General features: G+C 34.6%; 2 protein-coding genes across 3 annotated transcripts; both read left to right on the top strand.

Annotated features, from left to right (window-relative positions):
- Positions 1-5598: 5598 nt before the first annotated feature.
- LOC140772746 (uncharacterized) lies at positions 5599-9276 on the top strand. 2 transcript variants are annotated; one of them, XM_073114962.1, is made up of 4 exons: positions 5599-5828; positions 5908-5956; positions 6064-6340; positions 9122-9276. In XM_073114962.1, exons 1-3 carry the CDS (start codon positions 5671-5673, stop codon positions 6322-6324), a joined length of 468 nt encoding a protein of 155 aa, XP_072971063.1. In that variant the 5' UTR covers positions 5599-5670; the 3' UTR covers positions 6325-6340; positions 9122-9276. The 2 variants fall into 2 exon arrangements, with proteins under 2 accessions (XP_072971063.1, XP_072971062.1); XM_073114961.1 differs by lacking the exon at positions 9122-9276 and having other exon boundaries at positions 5600-5828; positions 6064-6567.
- Positions 9277-10580: 1304 nt separating this feature from the next.
- On the top strand, positions 10581-26316 carry LOC140772744 (sphingosine-1-phosphate lyase). Its single transcript, XM_073114959.1, has 15 exons — positions 10581-10850; positions 10943-10988; positions 11870-12021; positions 12138-12197; positions 13098-13322; positions 13420-13561; positions 14514-14564; positions 14696-14787; positions 19824-19950; positions 23739-23754; positions 24916-25023; positions 25097-25151; positions 25228-25374; positions 25823-25901; positions 25989-26316. Exons 1-15 carry the CDS (start codon positions 10657-10659, stop codon positions 26109-26111), a joined length of 1617 nt encoding a protein of 538 aa, XP_072971060.1. The 5' UTR covers positions 10581-10656; the 3' UTR covers positions 26112-26316.
- The last annotated feature ends 142 nt before the right edge of the window (positions 26317-26458 follow it).

The following is a 26458-nucleotide window of genomic DNA, read 5'->3' on the forward strand; positions in this document are numbered from 1 at the left end:
CACTAGTGACGTCGCCTCTCGATAACAAGAGAAATGTGTGAGAAGTAGGAGAAAGGCTTGGCTCGGGTGTGAGACCCAACCTTACAAGTTGGGCCTTTGGCCAGTAGCTAACATCTCAGGTTGGGCCAGTCCACCCGGGTAAGAGTGCACAACCGCCGGGCCCATAGGCCAACAAGGTGTAGCCACGTGTTGCCCCACGCATGACGAGCTTAAGCGCTATGTTGAGCAAGCCTTGTCGCATGTAGGCAACCCTTAGGTTGGCCCAAGCCCAATCAGGTGGGCCGGGCTAGCTATGTAACAACCCAGAATTTTAAAAATAAATAAATAAGAAATTAGATATAATTATTTAGATAATGAGATATTTAGTTTAATCGTTATACTTTAGGATTTGGATTAAATCGAATTAATATTATATTGGGTATAAATAAGAAAAGAGATTAGAATCCCTATTGCTCTTATATCTTTTTAACTATAAAAGAGAGATTTAGAAAAGGGAGCATATCCCTGAATGATTAGAAATAAAAGTTCACATAAATTGGGCTAGTTCGCACTCATATTTTTTTAAACTTATTATTCTAAATAATATAGAATTAATTATTTATTCTTATCTTATCTAATTTTAATAAGATAAGAAATTTTGATACAATGATATCAATTATGCTACATGTATAGAAAATTAAGAAATTTATTATTTAAAAAATTATTGGAGAATTAGATATGTTAAGATTATTTATATTTTATAGAAAATCTAGATTTGATATGTTTTGAGAATAAAAAGAGATTATGATATTATATTTCTAACAGATTAGAAAATATTTCAATTTAAAAGAATTTTAGATTTATGAAATATTTAATATTTTAATTTATTTTTAGAAAATAAGATATAAGAGGAACTCATATATTTTATTTCCTATAAATAAAATATAAGAGATCTTTACAAAAAAAATGTTTTAGAAGATGATCATAAATAAAATATTATTTATGAGATGTAAAATTTTATGGGATATTAAATTATTATTTATTCATATTTTTTGTACGTGATTTATTAAGAATAATTGATATATATATATATATATGAGAAAATATTGGTATCCTGATTTATGAATAATTTACAAATTATAGGGATAATTTTCTTTTCACCCTCTGAATTATCACTTATTTATACACTGACCCCGTGAACTTTTTTAGTACACATTGACCCCGTAAACTATCAAAATTACTTCACTTGACCTCTTCTATTAGGGTTCTGTTACATATTTCCATTAATAAATTATCATGTGATAGTCACATAACAACAATATGACAAAAATACCCTTGTGAACACGTGTAAGTCATAAGCAACTAAGATATTTTTTATGATGATGAAAATACCCCTCTATAGCCTCTCTTCCTCCCCTCCACCAAAACCACCATTGCCCACACCTCCTATGCTACCACTAGCACCAAAACCTCCACCCCGGTTCACTACCACCTTCCAGCTCCACCACCCATTGCCACCTTCCAACTCCACCACCACTGTCATCAATGTTGCTAAATCCTCCTCCTCATCATCTAACCCCTCTAATCGAGGGAGGCGGTAGCAAATCCAATGAAATCAGTGGCGTTGTCGGAGGGGTTATCGCATAGATAAGTGGCGTTGTGAACCGCTGCAAAGATTGCGGGAAGAATGGAGGAGATGGCAAGGTACAAATAGGGGCAATTTCTAGCTACAAGGCAGGTGGGGTCATCGGAGAGCTTGCAAGAGCTGTTGGAGATGAGGAGGGTAGGGCAGTCAAGCTCGACGAGCAGCTTGGGCTTAGCTCGAGCTCGGCTGAAGCTTGAGTTTGCTTCACCTCAGTCAGAGCTGAGCTAAGCCCGAGCCGCTAAAACTAGCTTGAAATTAATATCGAGCCGAGCCTGAGCTAGAGCCAGCTCGCTCAGGCTTGGCTTAATAGGCTTGGTATAAAAGGGTGCCGTCTCATCCTTTGCCGGTGCCACCTCGTCCTCCGCCACAGTGCGCCTCCTTCTCCTCCTCCTCCTTCTTTTTCTTCGGTTCGCTTCCTCCTCCTCCTCCTCTTCCTTCTTCTTCTTCTTCTTCTTTTACAACAGCGGTGCCGCTTACTCCTTTTTTGAAAGCGACGAGCTGCCGTAGTGCCGGTCCCTCCTCTTTTGGCAGCGACAAGCTACAGCAATGCCGCCTCCTCCTCCTTTTACAACAGCAAGCAGCCGCAATGCCCTACCTCCTCCTCCTTCTTCTTTGGCTCAGCTTGGGCTCGATCCGGCTCAGCTTGAATGAGGCTTAATGATAGGCTCATTTTAGGCTCAAGCTCGATCTAGCTTGGTTTGGGCTCAGCTTGAGCTCGAGTTCAGCTTGAATTGAGCTGAGCCGAGCCTAAGCCTAATTCTAAGGCTTGAAATTAATTTCGAGTTGAGCTTGAGCCAAAGCCGACTTGCTTAGGCTTAGCTCGTTTACACCCCTAGAGGAGGGAGGGATCTGACGCATGTCCTCATCACCTTCTTTTCCACTTTCACTATCAACTACCAGCACCTCGCACCGTCTCGACCTCTTCTGACGCCTCTAGCTTCGGCTTCTCCTCCTCTGACCCAATTCGCACCCTCCCATGTTCGTCTCCAAGCCACTGCCTAATGAAACCACTAAGAAGAAGAAGAAGAAGAAGAAGAAGAAGAAGAAGAAGAAGAAGAAGAAGAAGAAGAAGAAGAAGGAGATGAAGACGAAGACCCGATTGATTTGCACCCGACTCCATGACCTTAGAAAGAGGCCCACCCACTCCTCGTCGTCCATGTCAATGCTGCTCACTTGCCTCATCAAGGCTCGTCGACCGTAGCTTCCCCATCAATCTCAATGGGGCCCATAGCACTAAGCTTGACAATGGTGACAGTGGCCAACCGCCTTGTGTCGTGCGTCATCCCTTATCGGGGTGGGATGTGGTTGGAGAGGAGAGGAATGAATGATTTTGTTTAGAAAGAGGATTAGGGATTTTGTTTAGAAAGAGGATTAGTGTAGAGGGCAATGAGGGAATTTTATAAAAAATATTAATATTAGTTAAGTCACTTAATTATCTTGTCATTATAAGTGGAGGAGTAATTTGGTCAATTCATCAATTCTGTCAACGACGTTAAGGGGTGGAGTATTTTTGATAGTTTAGGCGGTTAGTGTGTACCAAAAAAAAATTCGAGAAATCAGTATAGAAATTGGTGATAGTTCATGGGGTGAAATGAATTATCCTTAAATTATATTTAGAAGAATTGAGAATCTTGAATATAGAGAAATTTGATATCTGAAATTCAGAATAAATTAGTATACTTGAATACTTATAAAAGTGAGAATTAAAACCCAAATTTTCAAAAAGATAAGTCTCGGGAAATGATTCTTGGAAGATAACGTTGCAATGTACTACTAAGTGACTCTAGCATGATTAAGAAAAATATTATTAAATTTTTATCCTGGTGACTAATCTTACTCAATGGCTAATAGAAAAGTCAATTAGGCACTATAGAGGTACCTACTATGACACTAGACTGATTGGCTATCTAGAAAAGTCTCGAAACCTGATGATAACTAGTAGTGTGACGCCGCCACATGTTAAAGTACCCATTAAAGAGATATTATGGTATATTTATCAGTTTTGTCGGATTTTCATGATAGTGTACTTTTAATAGAGATCAACTCTTATTATATTAATTTATTCAGTATAAGATATTATGAATGATTTATAATTTAATTTACCATATATTAGATTTTGAAATTTAGTAAGAGAGAAAATTATTTATTTTCTAAGAGGCTATTTTGTTCTCTCCTTTTTGTATCTCACTTTTCAACATATATTCTTATATTTGACTCGTTCTAATTTTGTAGTATGGATGGACTTATCTGGCATAGATATGCCTCATTTATTTTTTGTTATTTTGTTAGTATCTAGTATTAATCTTATGTTGCTAGCCTTCCTGGCCTCCGTGTGAACTTCGCTTAGAAAGCATATGATGAGTTAGAGATGTTTCAATAAGCATTCAACCTCGACCAAATCCTTTACTTTAGTGGTTAAGGGAACATGATCAAATCACTCTATACTTAGTTAAATTTCCAAATCAATTGAATTTTATAACTTAATAATTTTAAGCAATAAATTTGAAAAGATTTGAATTCCAAATCAGATACTTGTCATTTCTAAGAGGTTGTCAAAGAGTCTCTAGATAATTTACCAACCTCCTTTAAAAAACAAAAGGTTCTCTTTCTCATACATCTTTTTGTTTACTTGTGGGATATTATAAAGTTATAAAAGACATTTAGTTCTTCATACATGCTTTTTATAACCTAATACCTCAGTTAGGTTAGACCACCTGAATAAATAATTTGCAGCAGGGAATCTAAAACAAAGCTGCATATTATATTATAGATAGCAACTACACTTTGACTATGCTATAAATAAGTCTCTCTCTTTTTAATTTTTATTATCTACTAATAAAGCTTCATATTTAATTAAAATATCGAGTGGCTCCCTAGTATTTTTTTAAATATTAAAAATAAAATATAAGAGTCGAACGATAAATATCAATATACATGATAATAAAACAAAATATAGAGTGATTTTAATATATTTTATTTTAATTATTTCTTTACCTTGAATCTATGCATCTTGTCTTACAAGTTACAATGTTTTGTTTATAAAAGGAGAATATGAGGTAATAAATGTATACTGTAGAAAATATATGCACTTAGTTTTATATATTAAATTAAAAAACTAAAATATAATTAAAATTACAAAATATATAATTGAATTTATTTAATTCTACAAATAGGGTAATATTGGTATTTTAAAAAGAAAATTAGGTGAAATGCAAAGTAAAAATAGAAAAAACTAAATTATATTAGTTTATGATAAATTGCCCATTTAAGAATATTGATATTAATTTTTTCAATAAATATATAACCTAAGGATAAAAATATCTTCTCCACTACGCCACAGTATAATAATGGAGCTCAAATTATAATTAATTTAAGGTGACTATAATGACTTTCTTTAATCTTTACTTCTTTAGTCTCTAATCTAATCCCTCCCTCTCACATTCAATACTTTATCTCATCCATTTTGCTACTAATTTGTCATCCTCCTTATTATCATTACTTTGTAATTTTCTTAATTTTTATTAATTATTTATAGGATAATTTTATTTAGATTTTCTGAACTATCATTATTTTTTATATATTTTCTAAATATTTTTATACCCCCTCAGCCATTTTTTTAGTTTATATCTGTATTTTTCTTAGTTCACGGGGTATATTAACTAATAAAAAAGTTTAATAAGTATATAAAAATAATAAAAATAATTTATTTTTCAGAAGAAAAAAAGAGGATAAAAAAGACATAGATAATTTAGATATTTATAAATAATTATATATATTCTAATAGAATATTTATTTTATAGTATTAATGTAGGGTGTTATATGATAATTATAGGAGAAAATGAGGGTAGAATTATAAAATACTTAAAATGAGGTGTGAATTATAAAATAAATACAATTTAGGGTGTGAGTCGTAAAACTCTCAGAACAAATCAGAAAACGTACTTGCGGATAAGCGACAGAACGGCGTAAATTCCCCCTCTTTTATTGCAATTGCCACGTTATTTCTCCTGTTCTCTCTCCTCCCCTCTCCTCTCCTCCCATCTCTAATGGCGAAAGAGCTCCCCTTTCTCTGCTTCCGCTCCTCCGCAAACGACTACCTCTCCCAGTACGAGCCGATCGCCGTCGTCCTCTTCTCCTCTCTCCTCTCTTTCCTCCTCTACCGCTTCCTTCCCTCGGTCCTATCGCTCCTCGCGAGCGCAATTAAGTGAGTCCTCGAACTCTCTCTCTTTCTCTCCCTCTCGATCGATAGATCCCTCTCTGTTCCTTACTCTGCTTCCTGGCAGGTTGATTCTTGGCGTGATCCCCGGCTACTTCGGCGCCGAGGAGCAAAAGGTCGGTAATCTTATGTCTTTAATTCTGTCTGATTGGTGGAAGCTTGCGAATTAGATGGATTAGTACTCTTTTGTAACTCCTTCTACTGATACATTAATTATATTTAGGCTATGGATGAGTTGAAATTTCGCGACAAGTGTAGACGAGAAAGTAGCTTTTGTAGCCGGAGAAGTGAATTCCCCGAGCGCCACGGCCGATCGAGACCTGCTCCGATGAAGACGCAACGATGGAATACCATCAACGGTGAGGAGATTCGAATTAGCCGTAGATCACCGGAGGGACGAAGGCTCGGTAGAAATCGAGGAAGATCCTGCTCCGATGACGATGACGGTGAGCTTCTCGGCCGCCATGGACGATCGAAACCCTAGGCGTTCGCATTCACAGGTCCTCTCTTCCATCCTCCTTTTGTAAATATTGGATTTTTTATGTTTCAATTTGTAAATAGACTCTATTGTTCACTGTATAGGTAACTTGTATAGGTATATTGTGTACATTAGCTACAAAAAAAAAAGCATTTAATTTTTATATCTTAAATTAAAATTTTAAATGTGACAAACTGTAAAAGCATCTAAATATCAATGTTTGTATGTCAAAACCAAATGTTTGTACAAATTATTCGATAATATAATTGGAAATTGAAATATCAAAGTTTTGATTTAATATTTAGGTGTTTAAATGTTTGCTAAAAAATATCAATCCACATCCTAATTTAAATTTAAGTTAACAAGTGTTATAAACCGACCTAATCCGATGTACAACGGTTCTGGACTCGATGAAGCATGTAACTTTCAAGGTGACTTGCGAATGATCTAAATGTATCCTCTTGAATTTTAGATATATTGTTGCTATTGGAGAAAGCTTTCCAACAAATCCAAGATCACAAGATTCAAATGGTTAGATCTTAAAATATCGACTAATAGTGACCGAAGGTCAATTAAATCCTAGTTTGATAGCTCCTAGATAGATATTAGATTTAGTTCTTGGTGTGAAGGGGAAGAAATTGTTGTAGAAGATGGATGTTAGTAGCTTGAAGAGGCTGACCAAAGACTTGGACGGTGGAAGAAAGGAGGAGGAAGAGAGCGTCAATGGTTAGAGACAAGTAGAGAAAGAGATGAAGGGCAAACCAATTCTAATATCATCATCATCATAAAACTCCAATTAAGGTTTCCTCCACATATTTATAGAGGCTCAACTTAGGGACTCAACCTAGGGACTCATCAACTAAATTAAATAATTCTAATAAATCCTAACAAATCAACAACTAAGTTAAAACCTTAACAAACCGACTAAACCAGTCTTCCTTATCTTCCTGATATTCTCGGATTAAGCCTTCATTTTGGGTCCCATAGAACATAGGGTATGTCTAGTAGACTAATGGTTGCATAATATAAATATCTTCATTATACCATTTGTTTAATAGTTTTAATTATAGAATACTCATATATACATATGATATGGTTTGAGCCTTCACATAAAGATTAAATGCAATGTTATTTTCTCGCATGTAGTAATGAATGTTATTACATTTCAACAACCATCCATCTAATATGCAATCGATATTAAGATTCTCAATCTAATGTTGCACTTGAAATTGGAGAGTCGCTAGAATTAGCATTTAATGATCTAAACTAATATTCACAAAACTTTCCAGGCCATTAGATTACTGTTGAATCTTCTTTAATGACTTGAGAGTATGGGAACCATTTTAATTTAGGGATTTTTGTAATAATTGCCAGGAAAAACTTTCAAAATATCATAATTGTCACTAAAATTATTCTGCTATTTTGAAAATATCATTCCATTAATTAAATATAATTACTTATGAATAAAACACAACTTAGATACAAAAATAATATTTTCCCTTTGCAGAAATTATTTAAAATAGTCAAAAACTATCTAATATTATACTTAATAACATAGTATAAAGATATTTATTTTATTTTATGTGAGCTAAAGATTAATGATAACTATTTTATACTCCAAACTTACAAAAATAGGACATTTTAGTTATTTCTATGTGTTTATAATAATATTATATTAGAAATATTATGTTAAAAATTGACTACAATGACAATTCCTAAAGAGTCAAAAATTTTAGTCACAATTATAGTATTTTGAAAGTTTTCGGCAGCAATTAAATAAAATCATACCCAATATAATAATACAATGAAATATATCTTATTTTATATGTGATAAAAAATATTGATAAATATTTTTTACTCGGTATTTTAGTTATTTATATGTATTTATTAACTTTTATGTAATAATCTGCGAAAAATTTACCATAATGGCAATTTTGAAAAAGTAAAAGAAATTTAGTATCACTTCTGATATTTTAAAAAATATAGTGGCCATTCTGATATTTTGAAAAATTCAGTGGCAATCATATAAAAATCCCTAACATCATTTGGAAAATGGTGGAATTGAAATAGATTTGTTTGGATTGAGGCAGGAGTTTTGTATAATTTTCTACTTGATTATGCAAACATAGCCATACTAAAAAGCTAATAATTCGACATTTAATAATGTCTGGAATCTGAACCTGGGAAATAATAATAATAATAATACTAATGGTGTCTTTCATCTTGCATCTTCTTCTTTCCTATCAAGATAATTTAAACAAATTTAATTAGTTCTTAATGCATGCTCCTTTATCACCTAATCACTGAGTTTAGTTGGACCACCTGAATAAATAAGTTGCAGGAGAGAATCCAAACCTACTCATTATTTTTTTTGTGCATATATACCCTAAAAATGTATGTTATTTGTATATATTCCTACCCGATTTATTTTTTTAACTAAGAAAAATGCATAAAATCTAGAATAAGAATAGTTTTATCTTTTTATGTCTAAATTAAATTTATGGGATATCCATGCTTTAACAGTGTATATATGAAGACCGTGTCTTTTCCAAGGGTATATTTAGAGAGGCACACAAGTAAATATAAGATTTGTGAAGGGTATATATATATATATATGTAAAAAAACCCTTATTATCCTAACTTTTAAGTTTTAAGCAGCTTCTATCACCCAGCAGCACATGCAAGACACGTGGTTCTCCAATTAATTATTTCTCTAACTAATTAGATCTTTGAATAGAGAATGATTTTAAAACATATATATTTCTTGATAGAGAATGATTTCAAAACATATATATTTGTGTAGGCATTAATGTTCAGGAATATTGGAGCTGCTTACCAAAATGCCCTTACTCTCTGGAGGTATTTTAGTCATTTAGGAGCTGCTTGGTTTCTTATATTTAAAAAAATATATTAATAAATACATATTTTGTTATACGTTGTTTGGTTAATTATATCTTATAAGGTTATATTTGTTAAACATATGTTTAATTTATTATATTTTATAATAATATATTTAATAAATAAGTATTGAATGTTGTATATAATACCTAAAAAAAAAATACTCTGCCATTAATTATCTCACATGACGTGTTACTGAAGTTAGTTAATTCTACAAAGTAAAACACAAATTAGGTGATTTTTATGGTTAATTACGCTTTAGACTCGGTAAACTATCTTATCTTCCATTTTATCTTTTTATTCATAAATTATTAACAACTATATACTATATTTATCAGTATATCTCGAAGGAAATAATTTTTTCAGAAATTTATTAAAATATTTTTAATTATCGAATAAGATATTTTCAATAGTTCAAAAGTCTATTATACCTTTAAAAAATAATAATAATTGAGGCTGCTACTGTAGCTTTCTTTATTATTGGTACGACCACTAAGTGGGCCCACCTCGTGTGAAAGGCATCCGAGAATATTATTGATAAAAAGGGTACTTCTCTGCCACGTATCAGAGATATATGAGATAGATAGACGTCGTAACCAAATGGAACACATCTTGGTTCCTTAATTTGACGAGACTGCAATAAATAAATGGATCTTTTGAGGCTAATGGATCCTAAAGATCCGGATCCATCTAAATAAGAGGAAAATAATTTTCTTTTATTTTCTTGGGAAGGAAACAAAATTATCCCTATCATCTTTCTCGCAGCCTTCATGACAAAGAAAGGAGAAGAAAAATTAGGTAGAAAGTTAATTGCTAATCTTATCTGTTCAATACAATCCTTTGTGTTGAGATATTTCGTCTCTTAGCGAAGAACTTATTCTTTTTTTGTACGATAATTTATTCGATTATAAGTAAATTGGAATGAGTACTCAATAATACATATCGAGTCTAAACAAAGATTTTAGTTCGAAATTAGCTCGAATCATTTACACCCCTCTGTTAGAGCATAATCCCATGGATTAAAATACACCGGGAGAAAATAAAGCTTTAATCCAGCAAAATAATTTTTATTCCTATCAAAATAGAAAATGATAAATAATTTAATATTAAACATTTTTGTATTAGAAATCGCAAAAATCATGTTTCATGGTAATCTAGTTTTCATTAGTTTTATTATATTTTAAACCATATGGGTTTTCTGTATTCCAATTTCAAATACGAATTCCGATAGAGAAACAAAATTCAAATGCAATGTCGGGTCGGATGATATCTATTTCCGACCCGCACCCGCTTAGCCATCAATTTTCCCAGCACTCACGCAATAGACTAGACTACAAAGGAACGCAAACGGCAGAAAGACAACAACTCGTCACCCTCTCTCTCTCTCTCTCTCTCTCTCTCTCTCTCTCTCTCTCTCTCTGCTCTCGTCGTCTCTCTCCAATGGCGAAAGAGCTCTCCTTGCCCCGCCTCCGCTCCCTCGCAAACGAATTCCTCTCCGAGTACGAACCGATCGCCCTCGTCCTCTCCCCTCTCCTCGCGCTCCTCCTCGCCCGCTTCCTCCACTCGGTCCTGTCACTCCTCCAGGAGAGAGGGATTAAGGCCACCGTTATAGGGTTCCTCATGAGCTCCGTCAAGTGAGTTTTAAATCTCTCTCTCTCTCTCTCGATGGCTCCCTCTCTGTTCCTTACTCTGCTTGTTGGTTCGGTGATTTCTTGGATTGGAGCAGGTTGATTCCCGGCGTGAGTGGATACATCGATGCCGAGAAGAGAAAGGTCGGTCGTTCCTTCTATGAAAGATTTTATTTTGATATAAGGTGCACTTGAACTGTCGAGTTACGCTGTAGTTGAACGGCATATAAAGGACTTCCGATGCTTAGATTACATGAAGGTTTCCATTCTGGCGGTTTATCTTGGGCGTTGAAGTGGGCTCTGCATGATTGTTCATTGGAAATTGGAAATGTTGCGGGCCCACTAATTGTCAGAGATTGAAGTTTTTGACTTGTGTCTTGAATTCTGTCAATGATCAGTGGTGGCTTGAGAGATGGTGATTTAGTGCCACCTTGAGGATTGATGGTTAGAAAATTGGGAATGGTGGTGAAGGTTGGTTGCAGAATATATCTGTTTTTTGGCTGCCTTTAATAAGTTCTAGATGGTTTGCTTAAGGGCATTCACATTTCAGAGTAACTAATCCGGTAATCTTGGTTAATAGAGCACACATCCTTCATTACTTTAATTGGCCATAGCTTGCATATTGGAGAACTTGATAGGTGGTTGTTTTTATGACAATAGCATTCACATCACATAGATGATCGATTTTCATTGTTGTTTCATTTTCTTTATATATTTATTTATTTGATAATTTAAGAGTCTGTGAGCTATAGGTTGGACAATAAATTTAGCTCTCCGTGATAATTATTTGTCCAGCTCTTCCTGATAATTAGGTTGGACAACTAAACCAATCCTCATATAGAATCAGGCCACAACGAGTCAACTCTAGTGTATTTGGCGCAATTCATCCTCGCAAATATTTGAACCTCCAACCTAGGTTCCCAACCACTTGTGCTAGTGGTTGGGCCCCATTTCCTTTGTGTAGCTATCGTGTAAATTCCAAGCTAAACTACTCTTTTATAACTGCTTTTACTGATGTTATATAGGTTGTTGATAAGATGCAATCTGGCACCAAGTCTAAACGAGAGAGCTGGAGAACGGAGGTGCCAAATGTTGGACTTTGTGGAGGAGTAATACAGGAGCTTCAAGGTGCAAAAGCTACAGATATAGTCTGGCAAGGAAGATGCTCCGGTACAGTGTATGTCTGCTATCAACAGTTGAAGAGCACCGATACCTTATAACATCCTCTGTTAAGACAAACATCATAGTTTGACATTTATACTGATGTTGTCATTGTTTATGAATTCTCTGCAGTTATATTGGTGGAAATGAGTCTGAGGGCCACTTTTCCATTATAAACGAGGCATGTTCAATGTAAGTAAAGACACAATCTTGATCACTGTCAATCTCTAAATCAATTCCTGACTAACACAATGGTTGTGCTCTGTTTTTTTTTTTGTGTGTGTGTGTGTAACTTTTATATTTCTCTTGTCCTCTTTGATCATCTCAAGTTTCAAATAAGTTTTTCTGGTTCATAACAGTTGCTTCCCATACTCGTCCAATCACATCTTCCAAGTTGCTATTTTTCATTTGCCATTGCATGGTGCTCCCATAGTCATCCCTCGTGGCAAGCACTGACTACATACATGCTGCTTCTTTAAGCAAGTTGGACAACTATTACTTGCCATCAGGTATAGGGCATGAAGAACTGGGGAAGTGATTCTGATAGGGATAGGGTTGGAGTGGTATTTCTCAATTGGTCAGGTATTGGTCAGACCGTCATATGTCAACTAAAACAGGCATTTGATCTGACACATTTAACTAATAGCTTTGAATAAAACCACAATTTTCTGTCTCAGTTATTTGGGTGTAACTGGAGGAAATGACCTGAATTTGGTTGAAGTCGCTGAAACTTCACCCAAGCTCCCTGTTTCCAGTTTCAGTCTGGTTCCTGATTGTTCTCTGCTGAAATCAATTTGTTCAGTCGAAACAGATCTGTTGCTGAAACTTATTATTATTATTATTCTTATTATTCTTATTATTATTTTATAATTCCGGATTATTATCGGTAATTTATTCCTATCCATGTTTAATAAGTCAATTGTAGGTTTCAAATGTAGTGTTTTGCTTACATTGAGTTTGAATATCATTAACTAGTTATCTTTTAACACATACCAGTTTTCATCAATCACAGACAATGTTTTTAAGCCTCCTTATATTTTGCATATTAGTGCCAGCTATGTTGATGGTCTGGCTGATAATATTTTGTTTCAGGTTTTCGCACACCAATCCGCTGCATCAGGATGTCTTCCAGAGTGTGGCACGATTTGAGGGTGAAGTAGTTGCCATGACAGCTGCACTTCTTGGCAGCAAGGAGGAGATATCCGGAGGACAAATCTGTGGCAACATGACATCAGGAGGGACTGAAAGCATACTATTAGCTGTTAAAACATCACGTGATTATATGAAATCAAAAAAGGGAATTACAACGCCAGAAATGTGAGTTAGAATTGGCTCTGTTTCACTTGTATTATTTCAAAGATCAACTGTATCTTAGTTCATTTGTTTATTCATAACTCAATTAGCTAGTCCACAGGATAATCCCTGAATCTGCACATTCTGCTTATGACAAAGCTGCACAATACTTTAATATCAAGGTTCGGCGAGTACCTGTAGATAAAGAATTTGTTGCAGATGTCAAAGGGATTAAGCAGTGCATCAACAGAAACACCATACTGGTATGTATTTATGTTTTCTTTATACCAAACTCTTGATCATTGTAAGATCACCAAATCTTTTGTCAAGATTATCTTTATTATTCACATTGTCACTATTAGTATCTTTTATAATTGTTAAGTTATCATTGTCTTGCTAGTGCTTGTGTTTATTATGTGCTCATGAAGATAATAATATTACGAGCTAGTTTGTAGTGTAATAGATGTGGTGTTATTTCAACATTAGGTGTAGTACCTTTCCTTTAAGCTTACACAAAAGGTAGTAATTTTAGTATCCTTGAGTTTGATGGAATCTTTGCTCTGTGATAGATGCTAGACTTATTAGGAGTGGTTTTCAGGGCTTAAATATTGCTTTCTGGTAGACCCATTTCCTTTTGGTCATCTCGAGAAAATTATTATAAGGAAATTTATTAAAAATGCCCTACATCTTTTTATATTATCGTTCACACCTGCCGTATGAATATTTATCATTCAACGCCTATGGGAAAAATCCTAATTTAGTATAGAAGCCATAAACTTACAAGTTGTTAAGTACATTATTGTAGCAATATGTGGGCAGTATATGAAAGGAAAATGTTTCCTCTCCTCTTCTTTTATTTCAAGAGTTTTCAGTTTATCTTTTTGAATAGAAGTAACATGATTCATTTTTCTCGGGCTTCTGCTTAAATCTCTGTTATGAAACAATCTTGTTAACTGGACCTGGAAGAGTGAAAGAAATAAAATACTCTACATAATAAATCACTTAAAAGGCAGGCACTGACTTTTAGGGCCTGAAACTGTTCTGTCAATTAATCATTCTAAAGACAGAGTGACTGCTTGCAGTGTACAGTAATACTATTTCCCTAATATTGGTGATGGAGATAATGGAAATCAAGCAGCATGTTACATTAGCTTCTCTAGAGCCAGAGCTAACAATTATACTTTTATACTAATTTTTATTTTCCATGTTCTACAGATTGTTGGATCTGCACCGGGATTTCCACATGGTGTTGTTGATCCTATAGAAGTATGTAGAACAATTTTAATTAATGTTGCCAAAAATTTGTTGAGTTTGTGATCACTTTTGAGCATTTGTCACACTCATCTTTGCTTAGTACTATCTCATTTCTAATTTGTTTGTCAATTTATGCTATCCAGGAGCTCGGGGAATTGGCATCTTCTTATGGTATTTGTTTCCATGTTGATCTTTGCCTTGGTGGCTTCGTATTGCCATTTGCTCGTAAGCTTGGGTATTCCTTTTCAAAAAGATAAATCTATTACTTTCGAATATCCAACTATATTTATAACTTATGTTTTGTATTTTATCATCTTTGTTTTCTTTATACTTTTGTAACTGTTGTTATTACTTATTAGAACTGGTCAATGAAGCAGTGATAAGTCTAAAATAGGCTTTTGATGTGAACCAGGTTAGATCGGATCACATCATAGGGATATTGGGCTTGATGGATCGAATCTAGTTACCTAATTTGCTTATATAGTTTAGTGAGAGTTCTAGTAGGTTTGAAATTGTTAGTTAGCTAAATTCAGCTATGCGTAGTTTTCGCAAAATATTCGTAGGATATTCATCAAACGTCTGAATATTATGAAACCAATTGGATAAGATCGGCGATGTCGTGATCTAGAACTTTTATATTCAGAGTTTCTCTAGATTCAGAGTTTATCTGTGATGAAACGAAAAAATAATCCACAAAGGATAATGAAGACTATTTTAGCTAAGTTTATTAGTTTGTTTAGGACTTTTTTGATTTAATCTCTACAAATAGGGCTTTATGACTTGTATTTTAGACATGCATGAAAAATTAATTGGCTTTTGCCCTTAGCCCCTTACTATCTCCCCTCTTAACTTGGCTGTAGGCCTCAATCTCTCTCTTCTCTTTTCGTCAACCGCTATCGCCTCTTCTATCGGAACAATCTCGTCTTGTTTCTAATCTTCCTCGTCTGTTGCTCTCTTTAGTCCCATAGGGCCAGCTTACATCTCCCCCCTCTTCACCTCTGAAGTATCAATCTACCTATTCATTACCACTATCATCAACCATTCACGCCATCTCCATCACCATCTACAAGCCAACCACACACGCCACCAAATCTATGGTCGGCTTTCCATCCATATTAGATCCAGATCGAATCCGAATCTGATAAGGGTCTGAATACCAAAGATGTAGATCAGGAAGTTACGGATTTATTCTAACTAGTTTTGTAATTTTCCGGTATCTGCAAAATATTTGGCTAATATTCTCCTTGGACTGTGCAAAATCGCTTCTGATTCGAATCGACCCCAAGTCGGTTTGTATCAGTTTTAGTTAGCATCGTCAAATAATGGAAGAGCCTATTGTCACTGTCATTTAGCTCATGAGTTTAGACTGCAATGCTTGCCAAGTCTATATGATCATATGAATATTTTACAACTCGGATTAGAACATATAATTTCTGAAAGTCAGAATGTGAGAATGGCAATTATAGGGAAACAAAAAGTACAATTGCTAGTGTTAGCTAACTTTAGATTGATATAGGGATGATAACTACCTATATTTTTAAATTTTCATTTATGCACTCCTTTTTAGGTGTAAAAAGAGGCACTTCATTTAGTGAACACAGTGTAGTTTCTTGTTTTATTTCGCCTTTTTCTTCTCCTTTTGTTCTCAAGATATTTGTGTTGAAAATTGATATTGGCCTCCTGGGTGACATCAGTGTTTGTATATGTAGAGAGAGGGAGGGAGGGAGGGAATATGAGGAAGATGAAGCCTCTGATAAAGCCTATGATCAGGGCTTGCCATTTTGAATCATTTTTGGTGCTTAATCATCTGCTGAACTGAAGGAAAGAGAGGTGAAATTGACCAGGTTTCTAATGAGTATTACTATAGAGTCCGTACTAGTACGCAAAATTGAGGATTTTTGTGCTGTAATTGTATCAGAGAAGAAATAACCATAGCGAAGAATATAGAAGAATGAAGGGGAGAACAATAAAAGAGAGAATAAGTAAAAATGTCTCTCTAGTTACCCTATATTTAGCTCCATTTGTAAAGCATGTAAATGCAGAGATGATAGATTTTGACATAAAGACTTGTCTTGCAGAATATCTGAAAGGTTCCTCTTTAAGAACATGTGCCTGAAGTTAGCCAATGAAGTAGATTATAGATAATACTCTTAAATTATCCATTTAAGTTTGATGGCATGTTACAAATCAGATCTGGAATGATTCGGACGTAAGAAAATTATAAAAATTTAGGTGATGGTAGCCTCGTGAGCTAGGGTTCTAATGACTCTAGTTTCACCTAAATCGGATGTCAGGATAAAAAATTAAAAATAAAATAGTAGAGATAAGTCAGAATAGGGCAGAACGGTAAATATCCGATGCTGTGGCAGTCGTTGGAAGGTGGCGAACGGCCAAGAGTGGTGGTGGATGGCCGTAGAGTAGAGTGGCTGCTGGAGGTAGGAGGTGACTAAGGTTTGAAAGCGTTGGAGATTCTACGGCTAGGGTTTAAAAGCGTTAGGATTTTAATGGCTTTGGTTTCACCTAAATCGAAGGTTAGGATGAAAAGTTAAAAATAAAATAGTGGAGATAGGTCAGAATAGGGCATAACGATAAATATCCGACGTTGCGGCGGTCGTCGGAGAGTGGCGGATGGCCGTAGGGAAAGGTGGCTGCTAGATGTAGGAGGTGGTTAGGGTTTGAAAGCGTTGGAGGTTCTACGACTATGATATACTCCTAGAAAGATAAAGACGATCTAACGGTCGGTAAATACGGTAATAAGAAAATAACTAAACTCAATTAATTCTCAATGTTTAGATACTTAGATTCTTGAATATTTAATAAAGGAGCTCAACTCTTCTATATATAGAGATCGGTTACAACGAGTCCCACTAGGACTAGCCCTAAAGGCTGACATAATTCGAATTAGAACTTGCCTTAAAGGTTTACATGACTTAATTGGACTTGCCTTAAAGGCTTACTTAACTTAACTAGACTTTTCTTAAGGGCTGTTGTGACTTATTTGGACTTACCTTAACTAGACTCATCTTAAAGGCTATTATGACTTATTTCGACTTATCTTAATGACTCACATGACTAAACTAGACTTGACTTAACCCATGTGGTCGGATCATAATATGACACGTCTATTTTTTATAAGATTTTTCTTAGCAAGGAACTCTATAACAACGATGGTCGTGCCACAGGCACGGACTATGCCGACCACCGATCGACACGGCACTTGCCGGTCGTGCCGTAAGAGAATGAGAGAAAGAGGTAAGGGATACTCACCTTTGCCTTTGTAGTCGCCGTCGCCGTCGCCATCGCTCGCCGATTGCCGCTCGCCGCCCGTCGCCCGCCGCTCGCCATGGCCATCGCTTCGTGCCCTAGCCCCCGAGAGAGAAGAGAGATCGAGATAGACTCTCTCTCTCTCTCTCTCGATCTCTTTGTCTCAATCTCTCTTCTCTCTCGGAGGCTAGGGCACGAAGCGACGGCCACGGTGAGCGACGGGTGGCGATCGGCGACGAGGTTGATGGTGAACGGCGATGCTATTATGAGGGGTGCCGTGCGGCACCCTCGTGCCACGTGCCGGTATGTCGTCGGCACGGCCATCCATGCTCCACAGGAATATCTAGGAGGGTCTATGTTAAGCCGGCTGCCAAATTTAATTAATTTTTTGATGTAGGACAACCTAGGAGTTGGATGTAATATATAGAAGTAAATGATGCACTCACAAATTAAATATGCTATTATATGTTAACATAGAATATTGAGATGAGGGAAAATAAAACTCAGCAATAAAAGAATTAATATGGCAGTAAAGTAACTAATAATTTCCAAAAATTGAAAATAGTTACTTCGACGTAGCGGTTGCCCTTTTCCGATTAATTCCAATATTTTATTCGGAGTCCACTCATCAAACACTCAATAGGTTCTAGCCTTCTAGGTCTCAACGGATGAAAACCTTTATCGTCTTTGATAACTTGCAAGTTGGAACTAGCAGAAAGGCAAAGAACACTAAACAAGTTTTCCCAGTTACAAAGACGTGAAGAAAAGTCGTTCCATATGAATTGATTATAGAACCCAGTGACATATTGCTACAGAGACGGTGGCACGGTGCTACATACCAAAACCAAAAAATTTTCTTCTGGTTTCAGCAGTGGAGAATCAAAGAAATAGCAAAAAGAAAGGAGGACGAAAAACAGAGTAGAGAAAAAAGAAGATTAAAAACATACAAATATTTGGATTCACACCCACAACAGTTCACGCAAAGAAGTGGAGAAAAACTTCCACCGAGAACTTTTTCATCCCAAAATTAATCTCCCATACACAACACAGGCCTGATAAGAGGGATTCCAATTCTTTTTATGACTATTTTGCCCTTGACTTATACTTCTTATTACAAATAAACCAGAAAAAACCAAATATGATTAGTAGACACAAAATAGACCCAAATTAAGTCAAAACAAATCCAACTTGATTGACAACTACTTAATAAACGTGTAGTTGAGTGCTCCGTTGTTCTTTGGTTCTTGACCGGGTCTGGGCTTCCCAAGATCTATGCTATTTGGGAACTCTGCAAGGGTCCTACCACCTAATTGATTGACTATATTTGAGTCTTTGCTGTAGTTTGGGATTATATTCCGCTGAAGATTTGTGCTTGTGGGCTGGGTTAATATGAAATTTCCATCATTGTACATCTGAAGGTTTGCATATTTCTTCGGATGGCACACATAAGTGTGTATGCCATCTTGTTCTCCATCATTTTTCCATTGGACCTTCTAAACTGGATTATTTTTTCCTTAATGTATTTATCTGCATTTTGATGAAGGCTTGGGTGACAGTTAGAAATATGACAAACAAACCCTTCAAAATTATATTGATTTTACTTTTTAGAGCGACATGAAATGTTAGATATGAACTTTTGATCGAGGAACTGGCAATGCAACCTCATTTGAACTTCTTCACTCTTGCTATATTGGAAAGACCTAATTCAAGAAGTGATCTTATTTTGATGTTATAATCTATTTGGTCAATTTGTGGAAAAACCTTGTTGACAATGAATGCTATTTATTTGTCGTATTGCATGCTTAAAGGTGACCTTAGGTATTCTTTTTTGAAGAAAGATGACCTTGGGTAGTATATTATTCTGGATATTCGGCATGTCTTTTCTGTCTTCTCATACATTGGTGGGGAGATACTTACTCATGATCTTTTGCTGTTAAGAATGATTTGATGCAGTTCTCATGCCCTTCCTAACTAGTTCCCAAAAAAAAAAAATCTTATTTTATGCAGGTATCCAATTCCACCTTTTGATTTTTCTGTTAGAGGAGTTACATCAATTTCAACAGATGTCCATAAGTATGGATTAGGTCCTAAAGGCACAAGCATAGTTCTTTACAGAAACCATGAAATTAGAAAGGTACAGTAACTATTTTCAAGATGTTGAACTGCATATTCTCATCCCAAGTTCAGATATATATTCCTTTGCTAAAATAAAATCTGCATTTTTATGTTATTAGATAGTTTGATGTTAATAGTGTCCATTTTGATGGACAATATCTAATATGGCCAATCAAGTGCTTCAATAATATTTAATGTTAGTATATTGCTCAAATATGTTTCAGATCAGTATGTCAAATTATACTCCGATGGTTTGATATAGCAATAATAATAATAAAATGAGGGACCATTATCAAAGCTGTTAATTTAGTCCAAAAGAAGCCAGTTATATTGTTGTGTGCATATACAGTTAGTCGATTTTGAATTTGACCAAGTTACTGCATCTTGCTCCTCTTTTCATACTTCTGTTGCTTGATAACTGTGGTCTTCATTCTAATATGTTTATTTATTATAATCAATTCCAGGGAGCACCCAGTGGCGATTATTTTAAATTTCTGCATGTATACCCCTCAGAAATGCTTATATGTTTATGAACCTATCAAGAAATGGAATGCACACATTCATAAACACCAATGCATGATGGCAACAGAAGTAACATAAATCTGTCTGGAAGTCTAGACATGATATGCACATTCTTCTAGAACTTCTATGTTTGATATATGCACCTATAATTAGACTTCGTTTGCACGCTACATGGAAGGGCGCTTATACAGTATATGTTACAATAAACACTCTTTGAGTAGTATGTACAAATAACTGATACTGTTATGAAACATGACAAATTTTGCCTGAAAAAGGATAATTAGAACAAGATAAGAAAGAAGCAACAATTGCACCAATTCAGCCATTTCATTAAATGTATACATCAACAAGCAACAACACAATCAGGAAAGGGCCAACCATTGTGTAGGTTAGTTACAGAAATACTGATCTGTGCAGTCCGGAGAGAATATTCACCTAATATTTGTGCAATGCCAAAAAATTATAAAATTGGATGGATTGGCTTCTTAACTTCTTAGCCAAAATGAGGATGTTAAAGGTGGATGTGTGACACTACTAGAAAAGATAGATTAAAGAATAATAGAAGACAGATTATGGGTAGCACTTGTAGAAGACAAATTACACGAGAATAGATTAAGATGGTTTGAGCTTTGAATATGTCCAATGAAGACCACGTAATGCATCCCTAAAAGAAAGGGTTTATAAAGGAGGGGAAGGTCGAAGGTAACTTGGAGGAATTGGTAAGAAAAGATATGATACTGCTTGATTCGATTCAAACCAATGCACTAAGGGGCTGTTTGGCAATGCGTTGAAGATGGTATCACGTAGGATAGCGTGGTCGGGTCAAATGATCTTGTGTTTGGCTTGACGAAGCATTATATTGCATGATGCATTGTGATATGTATGTCACTGACATAACACATTGACGTGTGTATCGGCACAGGAGGCATCAACAACTAATGATTTCTCCAATAAGGATTTGGTTTTGTAGGATTATATTTACTTATCTCTAGTGTTTAGGCTTGTATCTGTTTTTGTAGTTGTTTATGGTGTTATTTGATTATTATCATTGTAAGGCCTACATATAGACTAACTTTGTACCCAGTTAGGTTAATGAAGAAGATTTTGCTTCTTTTGTGACTTTTAGGTGTGAGGTTTGAAACCCTACCACTCTTGATCTGTCCCACCCACTATCTTTAGCGATCCCTTTTGTTTCACACCATGGAGTCAATATGTATTACTTCTAGAAGATAAGAGCTAGGCCTCACATAAACTTTAAAAATATAAAATAAATCTATAAACATAAATAAAGTAAGGTTATTAATAATCTAATAATTGATAAATTGAAATAAAGTATAAGTATACATATATAGAAGTTTTTGCTATTTTCAAATATATCCATAGTACTATAAAGTTAAAAGATAAGAAATTATATTTTAAACAATAGAAATTTAATATAAATCACTAATATTATAAAACTAATATAATTAAAAAGACGCATTTTTCTAATAAAATATTTAGTAAAATTTGTTGAAATAAATGTTTGGACGATAGAGAAAGTGGATAAATGATTTAAACTTTACAAGATTACTATGGTCAGAAAGTGGCTCTGAATTAGCTCCTCTGGTCATTTGTGGGGTAATGTTCCACTTGAAGGCAAGAGAAGACCTTCCAGTACTTTTGGAAAGGCTTCAGTATGGAAGAATTAAGAATTGCCTATGTATGAATCTTATTTGATTTGTATCTTATAAAATTCCTCCTTTAGGCCTACAAGGGAAGGAGATTTCACTCTCAGGAGAGTTTGCTTACTTGAGGAAGGCCCTTTCACGGTGGGATTTTAAATTCTATAATGTGGAAAAATTATATATTTTAACTCTAAACCCCTCAACCTAAGTATAAATACTACAACATTGCTTAATACTTTATATTTTAAGAGATATAACAGAAGTACATTAACATTTAAAAGAACTATTTTATGTAAGTATATATTATTTCATTAATATTTAACATTTAAGATAATAAATAAAATTTATTATCTTTAACTATATAATTGTAACTAGTCGCACCTATTTATTAACAATGAAAAATAGATAGCAAATTTTAAATTGATAATTACACCTGTATTCTCTGGACTATTTTCTATTTTCACATTGAAATCCTTATTTTTTAATTTCCACATTGGCCCCATCAATTATATGATACTTATCAAATGCCTGCCCTACTTGTTAGTTGCTCATTTGATTTTTCCGTTAAAAAAGAATATCACTTGATTGTCATGATCAACTTTAAGTGCTGGGAGGACTGCTATACCATATTTAGAGGAAAGAAAGAGAAATACGTTGAGGGTACAATGGTCATTTTATATATTCCCTCAAGGTGGTGAGAGGTATTAGACAGTTGAGGGGGTCAAAGTATTAAAAAAATGAATTGAGAGGGTTCTATATGAAAATGGGCAATAGTTACAGGGTGTCTAAGTGTAATTAACCCAATTTTAAAAACTTTAATTAAATATAAAAGTATAAATATTGTGAATTTACCGATAAACTAATATTCCGTAAGATATAATGTAATATATGTTTTTTATATGTAATATTACTTTATAAGATATTATTATACATCTTGATTTTTTTACTCTCATCCATTAATAATTTAATATAGATCACTCACTCAGAATCACTATTCGTTCCAACCAAATTCTGAGTTAGCCCAACCAAACAACAAATTGCTTCATTGCTATATGCATCAGCCATTTATAAATCAATTCATCCATTTGACTCGTCTTTGCTTCTATCCGATTTGATCAAGTAGCCCTTAAATAGAGATCCATATAGCTGGCCCCAAATAGTTAGGAGTAAAGGCTTTGTTCTCATTACTATTTACGCAATCTTTTACATTGACATTGATTTCCAAAAATTATAGAGAGTAGATTTGGAGTAACTTACCTTGGATTCTGCAAATTGTTTCCAGTTAGCTCATAAGTTGTGGCATATTTGCTAAGTTGAACTCTGTCGTAGAATATCGTTGCATGCATAAGATGTTACTACATACCTTAGATTCTTAAGAACCAAATTAGACTAAATCTGAAAGCGTTTATTACAGAAGTCATATGTATTTATAAATTACAACTGCTACTGCAAATAAGAAAATTATTTTATTTTGAGGATGAATGTGATGAGAAAATATCAAATTGCTAATGTAAACATTTCCTTTTTGTTATATCTACATTTCCTTTAAGCGTTGTTATTAATTTGCCCTTTTTCTGTCTTTGCAATATGCATCTTGGCTACTGGCATCAATCTTCGACAGTATCAATTTGTTGCTGGTAAGTTATGTTGTTTGAAGATTTATTTTTAATTCTGCTTTGAAATACTCTAGTGTCTGAGTTTCCATATAAAGGATTTGAAGTTCAATCTAATGTTCTAAGATGATGTTGCGTACACAGTTCCTTATTGTATCTTTTGAGAAAATTACATTTTGTCCCCTCATCTTTCATGAATTTTCAACTCACCTACATCACATCATTTATCTATTCTTAAAAAGACCCTCCTCCATTAACAAGTTTGACAGAAAAGTATCAAGAATATAATTTCTATTTGAATTAAAACTTGGTTCTCAGAAAAGATCCTTTCATAAGTTCTTTATAGTGAGATTAAAAAGGGCATTTTGGAAAATCTAATGGAGTATTATTCCATCGATAAATTTCAGTTAGCCATGGTAAAGTTGGGTCTTTTTTAGAATAAAGTCCAAAATGCGAGGCTCGAAATGTAAATACTGCAAAGGTACGGTGTGAATTGTAAGTTTGTAAAAATGTAGGGCGTGAAATGTAAATATCCCTTGGACTAATATCCTCCTCCTATCCTAAGTTAGTGAAGCTAAAGTCAAGGTTTATGCCAATCTCTATATGTCTAAGGTTCTAGATTGAACATGGAGGATTGGCTGATACACTTTTAAATGGTCTTTTGGCTTGCAAATAAGGTATCCTTTTAAGGCTTATCTTGTTCCTATCTGCCAAAGCACATCGTTTTGAATCATATAAACCCCTTCCTGATTGATTAAGAGGTCAAACAATCCATTTTTTATTTGACCAAACTTGTTGATTCAACAGTCAAGTTTATTTTACTTGCAGTCTACCTGCATTACAAAATTAAGCTGTCTTTTAGAGGTTTTCTTGGTCCCTATCACATCACTTTGACATTCATTTTCCATTTTTTTGGATAGCACACATATAAATATTTGAAAGTTACTCACCAAACTATTCATGATAAAACGACCCATTGGACATCTTTTATATATGAAAGAGTGCAAGAAGTTGCATTTACTTGGTGTATTACTGAAATGCATTTTACTGATACTAAAAAAAAATGGTTTGCACGTAAAATTGTTATCTTCACATACCTTTGGTTAAAAGGGTAGTTCGTCCATTTAACAGTTGTTTTCATGAGAAGAAGTTCCTAATGCTACTCTTTTTTCTTGATTGTTACAGTCACTGAGTGGTCTGGCGGCCTCTATGTCTCTCCTACTATTGCTGGAAGCAGGCCTGGTGGATTAATTGCCGGGGCTTGGGCAGCTATGATGTCTCTAGGATTGAATGGTAAGAAGTTCTTCATGAAGTTGATAATGTATTAATTTTGTTAGTCTCCTTACCACCTTAATTCTGTTGTCAGGATATTTGGAGAACACAAGACAGATAATGGAAGTATCTAAGAAGATACAAAAAGGGTAACTTATTTTCAGTTCATTCTTGTATGCACACACCGTCCACAACTTCTTTTCTGAAAGATTTGATTTTCCACAGGATAGAAGAGATTCCAGAATTGTTTGTGATTGGAAAGCCAGACATGACCGTTGTGGCTTTTGGCTCCAATGATGTTGACATCTTTGAGGTCAATGACATGATGTCATCAAAAGGCTGGCACTTGAATGCTTTGCAGAGACCTAATAGGTAAAACTCTGTTTGGAAACCCCAATTAATCTCATTAAGTTATGAGATTTAAATTGGTTACAGTGGATTTGTATGCATTGTGTAATGAAATCTAGTGATTAGGGGTCGGATTTTGATGAATTCATTTCCCACTTAAGTTAATTTTTCTAAATCTCAAAACTACCCCTTATCTGTGTACGTTCTTATTTATGGCCAAGGATAAAATAGGAAAATAAAATATAATAAAATGGTGGATTTCATTTCAATTCCATAATTTCCAAACAATGAAATTCTTTTTGAAATGATGTCAATTGAATTATAGTGAACTGGAAGCAAATGAAATCTATCTAGAATTGGTTCCAAACATGCCTAAATCTTCCTTCTTTGGCATACTACAACCTTATTTCCTTACTTCTACTATAATTTTGATATTATTGTGCATAATATTGGTATGTAATTCTCTGTTCAGCATTCATATCTGTGTGACTCTCCAACATGTTCCTGTTTTCGAAGACTTCCTGAAAGACCTGAGGGAGTCTGCTAGAATTGTAAGTTGCTCCTTTTCCCCCATAATTCTCTTCAAATCTGTTAGCTTTTCTTCAAATTTCTTTCCTCACTTTTATTATCCTTTTTAGGTGAAGGAAAATCCAGGTCCAATTAGCGGTGGACTCGCTCCGATATATGGTGCTGCCGGAAAGATGCCGGATAGGGGCATGGTGCAAGAGTTATTGGTGGACTTCATGGACAACTCTTGTTAACTCCTGCTCATATAAATTATGTCCATACAAAGCCATACAGAGCTCTACACAAGCAAATGTAACCATTACATGATTGGTTCAAGGATTTCTACTTCCTCAATAATGTTAAATTGTTAACCAAGTCAAGAGAGTATAACTCGTGATGCTTGGTCTTTGATGCACCTTATTATTTGTGCCAATAAACTATCCATTAATTTTAAGAAATTTCCTCAATTTCTATTTCAAAGGCTTCTCTATGTGCAGCAGTCGGTTTAGATTTGCGTTGTGGTATGATATTAATATGGAATTAAAGCTAATCGAGATCTGTATCCGATTTAGGCTCAATTAAGGAGATGCTTTTGTGATTG

This window comes from Typha angustifolia, chromosome 12 (assembly GCF_048772165.1).
Source record: "Typha angustifolia cultivar Huaian chromosome 12, ASM4877216v1, whole genome shotgun sequence".
Taxonomy (NCBI): Eukaryota; Viridiplantae; Streptophyta; class Magnoliopsida; order Poales; family Typhaceae; genus Typha; species Typha angustifolia.

Coding starts and splice junctions, on each gene's coding strand:
- LOC140772746 (XM_073114962.1), top strand. CDS start 5,671: ATGGCGAAAGAGCTCCCCTTTCTCTGCTTCCGCTCCTCCGCAAACGAC. Junction 5,829..5,907: donor CTCCTCGCGAGCGCAATTAA/GTGAGTCCTCGA, acceptor GCTTCCTGGCAG/GTTGATTCTTGGCGTGATCC. Junction 5,957..6,063: donor TCGGCGCCGAGGAGCAAAAG/GTCGGTAATCTT, acceptor AATTATATTTAG/GCTATGGATGAGTTGAAATT.
- LOC140772744 (XM_073114959.1), top strand. CDS start 10,657: ATGGCGAAAGAGCTCTCCTTGCCCCGCCTCCGCTCCCTCGCAAACGAA. Junction 13,323..13,419: donor GGAATTACAACGCCAGAAAT/GTGAGTTAGAAT, acceptor GCTAGTCCACAG/GATAATCCCTGAATCTGCAC. Junction 25,152..25,227: donor TCTAAGAAGATACAAAAAGG/GTAACTTATTTT, acceptor GATTTTCCACAG/GATAGAAGAGATTCCAGAAT.